Here is a 13,993-nt window from a genome sequence, read left to right as displayed (position 1 = left end):
TGTCTCAATATAGGCCGTTAAATTTATGTTTTTTGCACTTTAAACTACTTAGAAAAATACTGCAGAATTTGAGTAGAAAAGCGTTTCGAGTGCAAGAAACTCTATTACAATTAACGTAGAAGCGGAAATGGATTTAAATGCACATTTTAGCTTTTATGTAATTTCCCATTAAATGCATTGAATTTCCTATGCGAAAATTCAATGCCATAAACACTTCTGTGTTTATAGCACGTAAAGAAAACTGATTGCCACAATTTTAAGTGCCAGAAAAGCATTGATCCTAGTGTGGGTAGCTATAGTCGCATAAAAGGAGATGGCAGATAAGAAACAAGGATAGACTAAATTTGTTGTTAGAAGACAGTTAATGAAAAATAACATATGTGAGTTATGTTGCAGCGCAACTGATAACGAATTACTTGCCAAAGGAGCAGTAGAGATACATAGAAACTATTTCTGTTGTAGGTGTTTTTATGAGTTTGTTGCTGTCATTGTACTAGAACTGGCATAAAAATCTCTTGGTGCACCCTTTTTATGGAGCATCGTAAAGTTTCGCATGCATTTTTAAATTTAATGATGCGTTTACGATGCATATAACCGAAACAACAACAACATAGGACGAGAAAACAACAGCGACTTCAAAAGTAATAATAACGAAAGCAATCGTTATAATTTTAATGTCATCAACAACACAGCAGCTGATGTTTAATGTTGCTGATGGATGCAATAGCAATGAATGAATGCCATGTTTTTTAAAGAAAAATTGTAATAATTTTGTGCAAAATTTTATGACTTGTTAGAAATGTTTACGTATGCAAATTGTTTATTTATTTTTGTTTTTTATCTGAATATATATAACAAAAATTTTTATTTATTTATAAATATCTTTAAAGCAAAATTCTGTTTATTCGTGGTAAAAACATGAAATCCATATCTCTCAAAATAAAAATTTTTTATTTAGCCCAGACACCCAGTCTGCAATCTGTGTTTATCCTACATGGATAACTGAATCATATTTTTTTGTGTTCGGCAGACCTAAATTAATCTAATACAGTTGAGAAACCTAAAATACAAGTAAATAAAAGTTCATTTTTGTCGCCCAGTGTTTGTCATACATAATCATTTAGACTTAAATCATTTAGATGTCTTTAAATCTTAATTAGATCAAATCTCTTGATCATGCCGATGGGTCACAGAAGTAACCATTTTAGCGAAAACAAACCATTATTTTAAGTAACTATGTAATATACTAACTATAAAACACAAACTTATTTTATATATATAATATAAAATAGAGAAGACGGATTATTATTTCACCTAACTATATAAGATGCTAACTATGTATATAAGGCAAAACTAAGTTTGCCATATTGGCCTTTCAGTTCAGTTTACAATATAGTTCAAGTTCTAAATAATTATAGTATTGGAATAATTTATATGGTTCATTATTATTTAGTTTTGCAAGAATTTTATGCTATTCTCTATTTGTTAGTAAAAAGTGGAAGTTTAGTTATGTTTGACTTAATTTTTAATCAACGACATTTACTTCGTTAAACAAAAATTCTGACGGAATAGTTCTGCTCCTCAGACAAAAACAAGAGATATTACTTCCTGCTCTTTTCAAAGTTAAAAGTGGGTCAAAAGAAAACAATGGTTCATATTGCAGGTTACAGAACACAGCTTTACGGAGCACCTCAAGCAAATGCATTTGTGAAGTTATCACTTCCTAAGGTTGCCGAATTTATTCATGAAAGTCTATTAGTTTTTCTAATGCATTAAGTACGAAACATGGTGGACTTAACTTCGGCAGGGTAGTTTAAGGGATTTCATTGAACTAAAAAATTAAATATTATTGAAATCGTGCCACATATTTTTTACATACATAAGTAAGATGTATGCATATTTTATATATTAGATATAGTAAGAAGAAATTCATTTTTTTCCCAGTAGATGGCTTTAGTTATCTGTATCCCGCGTTGTATAAGTCTGATCATATAACGCTAGATATCGTTATAAAGATGAGATTTCTTACTAAATAATTATTGATTGTTTGGTAATTGGTTGACTCAATTTGTTTAAGCGGGCATCAAATATGGACACTAGCAAAGAGACAATACGCCATATTCTATAATTTTTCTTTGATAAGGGTAAAAACGCGAAAACGCAAGACAGGCGGCTAAAATTGTGAACAGCGTTTATGGTCCTGATGCTGTTACAACTAATCATGCGTAATTTTGATTTCGTGGATTTCGTTTCCTCTTCCAGTAATTTAAATGTCAAAAATGCACTGGAAGGCCAATAGTAGAAAAAGTCCATAAAGTCACGAAAATTGTCGGTTCCGACCTGCTGTTATGATTTACGTATTGTTTCGATTGCACAAGAGCTAAAGATTGTACAAAAAAGCGTTTGGAACCATTTGAATTAGGCTGAATACAAAAAGAAGCTCCTCATGGGTCGAGTTTCCATCTGCTAATCGCTGCCTTGGATTGACGGCCAAGAAAGAAGCAATCGCTAATCTACAAAAAACGTAAAATTTGGGCAACAGAAGAGGTATTGCGGTCCAGAACACATACATCGATAAAGACTCCAAAAGCAGGCAATGCTTCGGTAGCTTGGTTGGAAAGTTCTTATGCATCCAACTTATAGTCCAAACCTGGCACCAATCTATCCTGATAACCATCTGTTATTGTCTATGGCAAATAATTTTTACATTTTAATGCTCTAATTTATATAATTTATATTTATACAGTACTGAAGACCTTCTTTCCAATACTTTAGGCCGTATTTGCAATTTAAATGTTTTATGGATTCTTCCCAGAAATTTACTCAAGATGTGTTGTTATTAATAGTATAAATCATATATATAATAAATAATTTGTACTAAATGCTGACTCCTTTTTTTAAAACTCTCTAGCAATCTGTTCTCATATTTTAAATATTCATAATAATTTCTATTTGCTAGTTAAGATATTTCCAGATTAGATAAAAAAATATAATTAAAAAGAATATATCTATAGAGAAATTAATGAATACTATTATTTTATTAAGAATTCATTAAAAGTGGATTAAAATACTTTATTGTTGAATAGAACATTTATTTATATTTTAATTTATTTTATAGGAATAAATTGTTTAATTAATATTTTTGAAATTTAAAATTAGTAATGTTTAGATTAAATTTGAATAAGATTTAAATATTCTACTTGACACGTACTATATATAAGCCGATATATAAGTATACACATCTGTTCCTATAATAAATATATTTTATATATAATACATAGTAATAATTACGTTATTTCTTTTTTTAAGAAATGGCGCCTAATATCTTAATGTTATTTTATTATTTCTTATATATTTACAAAATTATGTTTAAATATGTGAAAAAACAAACAAAAAAAAAACGGTATATAAATGTTAAATATCAAAAATGTAATTTTTAATTTAGTATTAATTTAAAAATTTTTTAATTTATAGTATATATTTTGCAGAAATTTAAAATAATTTTCATTTATTTTATAGACTGATATATTATATGCTATTATTCTCTTCAATTGCCTTATATTAAATTTTAAATTAAAAACGTTTTTGAACTATTTTAAAATTTATAAATAATTTTTTAATTAGATGCAATTTATTGCTAATTAAATGAATACTATTTTATTCTATATTTGTTAAAATAATAGATATAAAACAATTTCAATGATTTTCAAATCATGTACATAGAATGTATGTAATTCTGTGCAAAAAATATATTTCGTTGCCTTTTAAGTAAACCCCATAAGGTGCAATAACTATGTTAGCGCATGACGCAACTCTCCATATACTTTTCGACGGACGGTTAAGGTATGATTTCTAGCTTCTCCAGCGAATTTTTAATTATTATTAATTAAATTAATTATTTTTTTTTAATTATTATTATTTATTAATTTCGACGACAAAAACAAGTTTCACCGGACCATATCCGATAAATAAGTTGTTTTATTTATCACATTTCAAATACTTTTAGCTAAAAATATTTAAACAACGATGGTTCATCTGATCGCGGAAAAGTTCTTAATACCATTTAGGATATAAATATATTGAATAATGGAATATTATAAAGTACGGCTTTATGTTTACATAGAATGTATTGCATCAAGTATAAATCAAAGCAAAAATGATATTAAAAAAAATAATTATATTAATTGTAAAATTTCATTTTTCTTGAAATAAATTATAAAAAGAAACAGAATATCAAAATAACTTTAAATAACGTAATAAACTATATATTTTAATATTTTGTAATTATTTAAATTACAAAATAAGCGTTGTGTTTTAATGTATTTAAACAAAAATCCTACAATTTGATAATAGTATTTGCCCTTTTTTTGAAATTTATTTAAAATAATTTTTGTGTATTTGCGATACAATTAAAAAAGTATATATATATAGACATATATAAATTGTCAGGAAAATGTACACAAAAAATATGCTATTATTGCAATATTTTAAATTTACCACAAAATATATACATAAAATATGTTTTATCTTAAGCAATTAAAAATAATTTGTTATACTTAATTTTAAAAATATAAATAAATGTTATAGGTAATGATTTTTCAAAATTCTATAAAATTATGGAATTGAAAATATTTTTTCCTTCAAATTTTTGAATCTTAATTTAAATTAGAAAGTTTTAAAAATAAAAAAATAACTATCCTACACATTCATTGAATATTTTAAAATAATAAATTCTTTTTTTTCTGTTCAGTTTTAATATATCATTTTAATTTCAGATATATGTAGAAATGTAGAATTAAAGAGTGATATTTATATAAAAAATAAAAAATCAAACTATATTTAAATGCATGATCCCACGTTGATTGATGGATTATTTTTTATTAATTTTATATTATTATTAATTGAATGTTATTTTATTTGGTTGTTACTTTTTTTACTTGTATTTAATATACGATTTATATTATACTTGTTCGTGTTTTAACCATGGATGTAGTCAAGAGTCTCGCTAGGGTTCAAAATTAAAAAAAGTCATTTAATATCTATACAATTTTATAAAATTGTATATATTATGTTAAGAAGTTGAATTTAAAAATCTTTAAATTTTTGATTCTTAAGAATTAAGACATTTTTGTGCACAAATAATTGGGCGATTGTTAGTTAAATTTTTAAATTTAATTTTTTTTTTTAGTAAATAAAGAAATATTATTTATGTTAAAATAAGTATACATGCTTTTTTCATATAACATAATAAAAAACAAAAAGAATTAAAATATAAATAAAAAATCAACAGTTTATTTTAATTAGTTTGGTCATCCTATTGCTTGCTATCCCTACACCAGTACCTCGAGCATTATGTCTTTATGTTATAACATTGTCTCTGTCATTTATATAGTACGAATATTGCCTCATAGACTTTTCCTTGGTTACATCCATTGTTGTATTTAATTAAGGAACTATTTAGATGCATACTTTTGTTGTAGTGAAGGTTTAATCAATATAGTTTATAATATTTCTCTTTTTGTTATTATCGGTGATCGGAGCAGGCCAATCTTTTTGAAGGACACATAAGTCATCATTGTTCATTTTACCCCATAGTCTAGGAGCTTTAATAGTTACTAGATGAAGGCACAACTATGGGAGGCTTTTACACGAAAAAAAAATTGACTTCAATTGGTAAGAATTGTTTAATATATTATTATTTTTCTGTTGTGCTTGCTCTGCGCTTAAAATCGAAAAATGCAATATTACCCGTGCCTTTGAAAACTAACTGCGTCTACGAATTGTACTAACATATATAGCTGCGTCTATAGTAATATTACCTGCGCCTTTGAAAATATGAAGAAAAGTCACTAAATTAAGTTGTTATTGAATTTGTTGTAAATTAGGTTTTGCGAGATTAAAAAAAAAAAATTTAAGAGACTAAATATAAAAATTGAATTAAGAAAAATAAATAAATTGTTTATAAATTGATTTGGTGCAGCAGAAACAATATCAGTAATTAGCTCGAAGGATCAGACTCTAGTTTAAACTACAAATTTCCTTAAGAACTTACGACTAAACCTATCCCAGCTATAGATACCTCAGCCAAAAAAGGTTCATTACAAAATAATGATTTCAACATATTTTGAATATATTTTGATAAAGAAAGTAAGTAATATATTGCATGCTTGCTGTTCCTAATTATTTAAAAATTAAAATAATTTTACATGTTATATTATCATGTATATAAAAACAATTAATCTGGCAAAAAATATTTAAATATATTGTAATTTAAAAATTTTATTATATCAAATGAAGAATAATTAATATTGAAATATATATTTCATCTAAAATATTTTAAATACAAGAAAGAAACCAAAAACATCTGACTATAGTTTGTGAAAATTTTAACAAGAGTGAATACGGTATAATCTGGTATAAATACAAAATATATAATTTACTGGAATATCTAACACGTTATAAAAGCATTAACAAAAAGAGACGTTTGAGTATTGTGCTCTGAACGGCAAGTCAGAGCACAATACCAAGTCGATCATTCTGATAGGACTATTTTTCAGACTTTGGGGGTAATTTTAATGCGTTGAAGTTACACACTGACAAAAAATGATTCTGTTCTTTTTTCTGAGACGAACTTTGCGACCATAGTAGATCCAAATTCAAATAGGAAATTGATCATCCCGTTCGACATTGGAGTGATGTTCCACACTACTTTAAGCTTTTGGCATCATTCAAACAAACAAGAAGGGTTTCTGGGATATTCTTGGAGCAGAGCTTTGTGACCATAGTAGATAGTGTTTTTGTGCTATTCGGTATAGTAACGGAAGACGTTATGATTAAATAGAAATATATCCACATTTGAGAAATAATACCTTTAGAATAATGCTGTCGTTTTGCTTTCCTTTTTCTTTGAATAAAACATATTGTTTTCACTCTAAAAATATTTACAAAGATGTGTTCTGATTTGGTTTTTTGTTTTATTTCACTGAATTGCCATAGTCTAAACATTTAATTATATGAATCCAATTATTGCTAATTGTGGTTTACGAAATGTGAAGTGTAAACATGGCATTAATTGGTTTCAAAAAGTTCATCTTAGTATGCAAGATATAGTCGCTATTCTCATCTGGATTTTAAAGCGACAGTCTCTTATGATGTAGCTTTTAATAATATATTTCATTAAAAATGAATAATTTTTTTTTATTTAAAAATCGCCGATTTGAAATATTTGCAAAATGGGATCATGCGCTAATTATTAAATAATTATTTTGTTGGAAGGATAAATAATTAAATACGAGAAAAAAAAAAACAAAAAAAATATAATTGGATATGAAAACGAAGTTATAGTCTATAAATAAATACTATTTTAAATCCATATACATTATATATTACAATATAAATATTATGTTAGAGAAAAAAAATAAATACAAATTGTAAGCAAGTTTTTATTAATGATTTTAATAAACATTGAAATATTTATTTTATATATATTTAATAAATAAGTTTAAACTTTATTATATATTATGATAAGTTGTTTTTTTTAGTTGAGTGGCAAGTTTAAAATTTTATATTCTATAATTGAAATCGTCGCCAGATCTTTAATCTAAGAAATTCTATATTAGCTAAGAAATAATGTTATTAATATTAGTTATGAATTTTTTACTTCGTAAATCTATTCTAGTGCCTGTTTGGTATATTTTATCTTACGCAATTCACTTCACGGTTTAATCTTAATTTAAGTTGTTCAGATATTGATTGTAGCTAAGACTTGTGGACCTCCAATTACTACTTGAGTTTCATGCCAAAATTTTTTTGAGATTTTTTGTTGATTGTTGATTTTTTATTTGAATGATGTTTTTGGCATAAATATTAAATGTTGATTGTAGATTAATTCTAATTTAATTGTTTTATAATTTAAATTTAATTTAAGTAATTTTTTAATTTAAGCAATTCAAATGCAAATGCAGAGAGAATTTTTGCTGAATTATAGCAAAATTTATTTAAGCTTTTTGGTTTTAAGATATTTTCTTAAATTTATTTTAAATTCTTTTTAGTGATAATTTTCACTGTACTTATTTATTTTGATATAATTATTTAAGTTATTAATATAATTTTTAAATCGACTGATTTATTTCTAGTTGTTTTGTAAATTTTTCATTTAAAATTATCATCCGCATTGCCGAGTTGTAGTGCGTAGCTCACCCCCGTCGTACATATTTAAATTATGTTGACGCGAATACTCATTTACCACATATTGACCTAAGGATTGTTGTAGGTTCGATTGTGGTTTTATTTATTTTAATAATTGTTGATTGTAGTTTCATGTTTAAAATTAAGTATTATAATAATGTAACATATGAGTTTTCGTTCACAAACTTTTTAATTCAAAATGTGAAAATATTGACTTACCTTCATCAATACTTCTAGAAGCCTCTTCCATATCTGCTTTAGCATATCGCACTATCACATACATCAGTGGCATCAACTCGTAAGGATATCCAAATTTCTGTAATAACTTTTCTGAGTTTCCGATAAGGATATCTCGTGCTGGAAGAGAAAAAAATAAAGATTAATGAAATTGTTAATTCTTCTCAAACTGAACTTATACTTGAAAATTATTTACTTTTTTTTAAATACTTCTAAAAATAAAGTCATTCCAAAAGTTTTGATTTAGGAATAAAATTTTGTGACAAATTCAAATCAAAAATAAATAATTTAATGTTATTTTAATGGAATATTTTTAACAGAAATATCGTACACTTTCGCTTAATCAGAGGTGTGTGGTATATAATTTTTTTTAAATACTTGAAAAAAAAAATACCATACTTAACATTTAAATTTTTTTATAGAAATTAATGATATGTCAGAATTAGAATTATTTAATATATACAATTTATTTGCACTATTCTAAGAAAAAATTCTTGCATAGAAAATTTATATTTATAGAATATAAAAACTCTATATGTGAATCATTTTGAATAAGCTGTTTAGACTACATAAAACATAGAACTTACAATAAATACAATAAATAAGGTTTTAAAACTTAAATGTAGAGAATTTAAGAATTCAATAACAAAACTTAGATTAGAACTTTTCATTTACAAGAGACAGGTACATTCAAATCTAAACTAATTGAAAAATCTAAACTAAAATCTAAATCATTAGTTAATAAGGTACCAATAAGTGTAAATACTGCACCCTGTAAATATCATTTTAAGTAACAATATTTAGTATGATTGCTTATACATTAAGGATTCTATTATGCAGACAGTTATGGTCACAACAAATTTAAAATTTTTTATTGTTTTCAATGTAATTTAGAAACTTAATATTGAGCACAAGACAGAAAATTTGATTTGATAAATGTGAGGATATTACAAAAAAGTATTAATATAGTAGCAATAGCACGAAAATAAAAATTGAAATTTAACAGTCTACATATCAAGACCTCATGGTTATGAACATAAAAAGCATTCAACTTCATAAAATGGCCTTGATATATCACTTCTCAAACTACAACCGCCAAGTACTTGTAGTCTGACAAATTTGAAACGCAGCCTCACGTCTAAAGCCACTAATCTAACATAATATCATATTTAATTTTCATTGTTCAAATTTCCAATTTTGTTAGCAATTTTGAAAAGTAATGTACCATAACAACAAACATTTTTTTTTATAATATTTAATTAATTGTATTTTTAGCTGATCATACAACGCTGTTTTGAGTATGCTCATCAGTGATCTTTGAAGTATTTCTTATATTTAATTTTTTCTAAATCTTTTTTTAAGATTGCTTAGTAGCAAGGCTTAAACTCGCGCCCTCTCAAATTTTAAGCTCAGAGTCAACGTTCATAAACTAACACAACCAAAGTAAAAAATTTCAAGTTATGTTATAACAAATCCAGTTGCTGTGCCATTTTTAGAATAAACGTGTAAACCACAGCTATGTTAATGTATTTAATTATTGTAAATTGTTATTTCTCGTATATACGGATAATTAAGTCTATTTAGAAGACTACTGATGATGAATATTTGGTAGTATGAAAAACAGCTGTATGATCTAAAAATTAGGTTATATCCAAATCTACAGCTTCTTAATAAAAAATAAATATATATGAAAAAAAGCTGTTAACTATTCTAAAGTGGATATAAATTATAAAACTTTTTTGGTTTTATGAGTGAAGCATGTTTTCAGATAAAATTATTTTTGGCACCCTGTATCTTGGTTTATTTGAAATTCGATTCTTACCGTTTCCATACCATATTTTTCATTGCATAAATCAACACATCTGCTGTTTAATTTATGAAAATTTCAAAACGAAAAATTTTTTATATAATATATAGCTTATAATATATATCAATATATTAATTATACCGTTAAATCATATAAATTCTATTATTGTTATTCCATATTGAACACAATTTTGTGTTCTGATAACAACTTACCATTTGTTTATATACATTCCTGTGGTGTTATATCTTGATTTCAACAAATGTATATAAACAAATATATGTAATCATATTGACTTTAACTGCATGCATAATGTAACTACCATAAAAATTTGTAAGTCATCGGTTTTCTGTTAAAAATAAATTTTGAACTTATTTGCATAAATGCAACATGTAGGCGGATTACTGCCATTATATTTGGGGAAGCATTTTATTTTAAAATGATTTTAATTAAAATACATAGCATATGCATAATATACATATGAAACATACATTTACGTATACAAATTACATAAAGTATATATGCATATCTATAGTTAATGTATTTGTTATGATTGTTGGAATTTGGACGCTATCCTTGCACTCATTGTTTTCTTTATTTAAATTTTAATGTATTCATATTTTATGGACTTTTATACATATATAATTTATTCATATGACTTTTGTTTTCAAAATTTTAACACCATTCATAAATTATAATTTTATTCATTTTCCGTGATTATTTAATACTTTATAAAAATAATTTATATATAAAGTTTAAAATTATCGACAAATAAATACTTAACAATAACATATGTATATAGCAAACTTTGCTATGCTAACGGATGGAATAGCTAGTATTATACCAAGAAGGTCATTTTAAACATTACCATCATAATTTAAGAAGGTTCTTGCCAAGAAGAAGAATGTTGACTTAGATAATGACTTCGAAGAATTGTTAGTCAATAGCGGGAAAGGAGGAAGTTAGTAAACATTTGTAAAATGAAAACGGCAAACTTGTTAATATTATAAACTTGTTAATATAAATATTTATTTTTTATTAGAAATGAATGATTTTCATATTTTTTATTGGTCAATGTAGTCGCTATAGATTATTTATATCTGAAGTAAATTTTTATTTTTTCATGTGGGAAAATGTTATCCTCTTTACAATTTTCAAAAATGAAAATATCTTTTTTTGTATTTTTACTTTATATCTTAAAAATCTTTAAATATAAGTCAAATTCAAAATTTCTTATGTTTCACAGCTGATTGATGGAATGCGATTTCAGCCGGAAGTCTTTCACCCTCTGATCGGTGATATCTGCTATTCGTTCCTATCAGGTGATTTTAATTAGTTTAAGTCTCACATTTTGGATTTTGATGCTTTCTACATACCGCAAAAAAATAAAATAAAAAAATTAGCACTTAAGTAAAGGACATACTCATTATAATTTCTTTAAGGTGGTATTAAAAACTTCCTTCTCCCAAGATGCTGTACACCGTTTTTATATTTTTTGTTAACAAGCTACTGTTTTTTCTTTAGAATATACTTATTATACATTCTTTTCAAAGGGGATATTTAAACAATTTCTTCAAAGTACATACTATCATAAAGACTTCTTTTGCCAATAATGGTGGCATATCCTCTTCATGTTCCTTTTAGATAAACTACCTTTTTTCGCGAAGATATAATCATTGTACATTCTTCATGGAAGATTTAATTCAATTTTTTTAAAACACAAGTTTTTTAAAATCTTCTTTCTGTCAAGGTGAAGTATACAGTTTTCATATTTTTTCTTAACAAGCTACTGTCTTTTCGTTAGAATATGCTCATTATATATTCAACAAGAGGAATATTTATCACAGTTTCTTTGCAGTACATAACTATCTCAAAGGCTTCCTTCTCATATGGTGGCGCGCATCCTCTTAATGTTCCTTTTGGATAAATTACTGTTTTCCATAAATATGTAGTCATTGCACATTCTTCACGGAAGATTTAATTCGATTTTTTTTTAAACACATAAGTATTTTAAAAACTTCTTTCTTTCACAGCGAAGTACATCTTCTTCATCTTTCTGCTTTATCGACCATTGTTTAACGTCAGATACATTTTTTAAACTAAAAAGTTTTATTTGACTTTAACTAGTGAGTAAATTTTCTTAAGCATTTTCATTTTATTGCTGTGCTATTGTAAACTGTTTTATACATTAAAATATTTATTTCTTTAGTTAACAGTAGATTGAGATAATATTATGGGGATCTAATCAATGCCATTAAGCCACTGTTGCTATATTTAGCAAATTACCAATGTTCGCGGTTGGACAAAGTGTCTTACCTCTTCGGCTCACATAATTACAGAAATATGTTGCACAGCTTCTAATTATATGTTGCTAGCTCAGAGAATTGCAAATATATAATTAATGTACAAAAATAGCTGATCATATATTCAGAAGAGTAAAGAAACACAACACCTGTGCTTTGGATCTGCAATTTTCAATATAATATTAATTCATTTCAATTTTTTACCTTTATAGTTCACAGACTTTTAATAAATTTGCAAGTAAATTAATTTTTCTTACAGGGTCAGTTGTTAGTTTTTGTTTCTTGTTTGAAAAAAGTTATTCTTAAAATATTAATAAATCCTTATATATTCCAAATATATCAATAATATATATAATATAATATATAGGCTCATATTATATGAGTCTAAAAATAAAAACTATAATAATTTATAAACAATTAAAAATGGCTTTTCTATTTTGCAATGTATTCTTCTTTGTGATCTATATTCACTATTACCATGATAATTTTTTCCTTTCTGCTTGAAAGATTCCCAAATATGTTTTTAAACGCATCAATGGTTTCCTTTGTCCATGCAGTCTATGCAGTTTTATTTATTTGCGGGAAGAATGAGAAGCCGTTGGTTACCAAATCAGAAGTGTGCGGTGCATAACCTACTAATATGATGTTTGTATAATCAAAACCCAAACAGTCATTCAGTTTTGTCGATGAAAATGTGATGAGCTTAATAAAGTGATTACTCAATGATAGAGTTCGCTTTATCGTTTCAAGGAATTATCTGTACTTGGCGATTAGTTTTTCTGAAACCTCCATATATTTCCGACAAAGAAATTGTGGCGCAATACTCAAAATTGATCCTTTTACATTGCTTAATGGCACTGTTGACACATGATCAATTTATTGATGTAATACCCTACAACCGAAGAACTTGGAATAGAAAAAGCTTTTATTGAATTCGACTCATAAAGTCGACTACTGTGTAGTTTTAGGCACCATGATTTGTAAGCTTTGTGTCAGCTTATATAGAAAAAACGTGGGAAAAACTTGTTGCAGTGGTCGAAATGCCCCGAAACTTTCTGATCGATAGTAATACAAGTATTTTGTATACTAAATTTTATTTTTCTACCTATCATAAAAAACACATCACACCTTTTCTATTATGTCTACTTAAATAGTTTCTACACTTAAGAAAAAATATTGATTGTCTAATTTTAATTATGCCACACTCTGCGGATTCTGCATTTAAATTCGGTAATGTAGCGTTTCATAGGATTGAACTTCAACACCAATAATGGAAATAAGTTCCTTATTGCACTTTTGTTTTGACACATCACACATTGTGGTAATTTCTTTATTTTTTTTTACTGAGACAGAACTCTCAAACCATAGTCGTGCTAAAATGTTAAAAGATTTTAAATAAAATAATGATTTTAAATGTTAAATCTTTCATTTGAAATACCACCTAACATCTAGCAATAAGGTT

At 25.9% G+C, this 13,993-nt stretch overlaps 2 protein-coding genes across 2 annotated transcripts in view; both read right to left on the bottom strand.

Annotated features, from left to right (window-relative positions):
- LOC119679305 (mpv17-like protein) overlaps positions 1–13,993 on the bottom strand; it is a 479,294-nt gene that overhangs the window by 103,023 nt on the left and 362,278 nt on the right. The window lies entirely within an intron of this gene.
- Positions 8,109–13,993, bottom strand: part of LOC119675931 — a 15,064-nt gene continuing 9,179 nt past the window's right edge. Inside the window, exons 2-4 of the mRNA XM_038087150.1 lie at positions 9,100–9,196; positions 8,407–8,544; positions 8,109–8,256 (exon numbers count right to left, since the gene is read on the bottom strand). Of these exons, the coding sequence (XP_037943078.1) occupies positions 8,165–8,256; positions 8,407–8,544; positions 9,100–9,196 (327 nt within the window). The 3' untranslated portion in view covers positions 8,109–8,164. The remainder of the gene's footprint in view (positions 8,257–8,406; positions 8,545–9,099; positions 9,197–13,993) is intronic.

The sequence above is a fragment of the Teleopsis dalmanni genome, chromosome 2 (assembly GCF_002237135.1).
Source record: "Teleopsis dalmanni isolate 2A chromosome 2, ASM223713v2, whole genome shotgun sequence".
Taxonomy (NCBI): Eukaryota; Metazoa; Arthropoda; class Insecta; order Diptera; family Diopsidae; genus Teleopsis; species Teleopsis dalmanni.
This window is presented reverse-complemented; position numbering and strand designations above follow the sequence as displayed.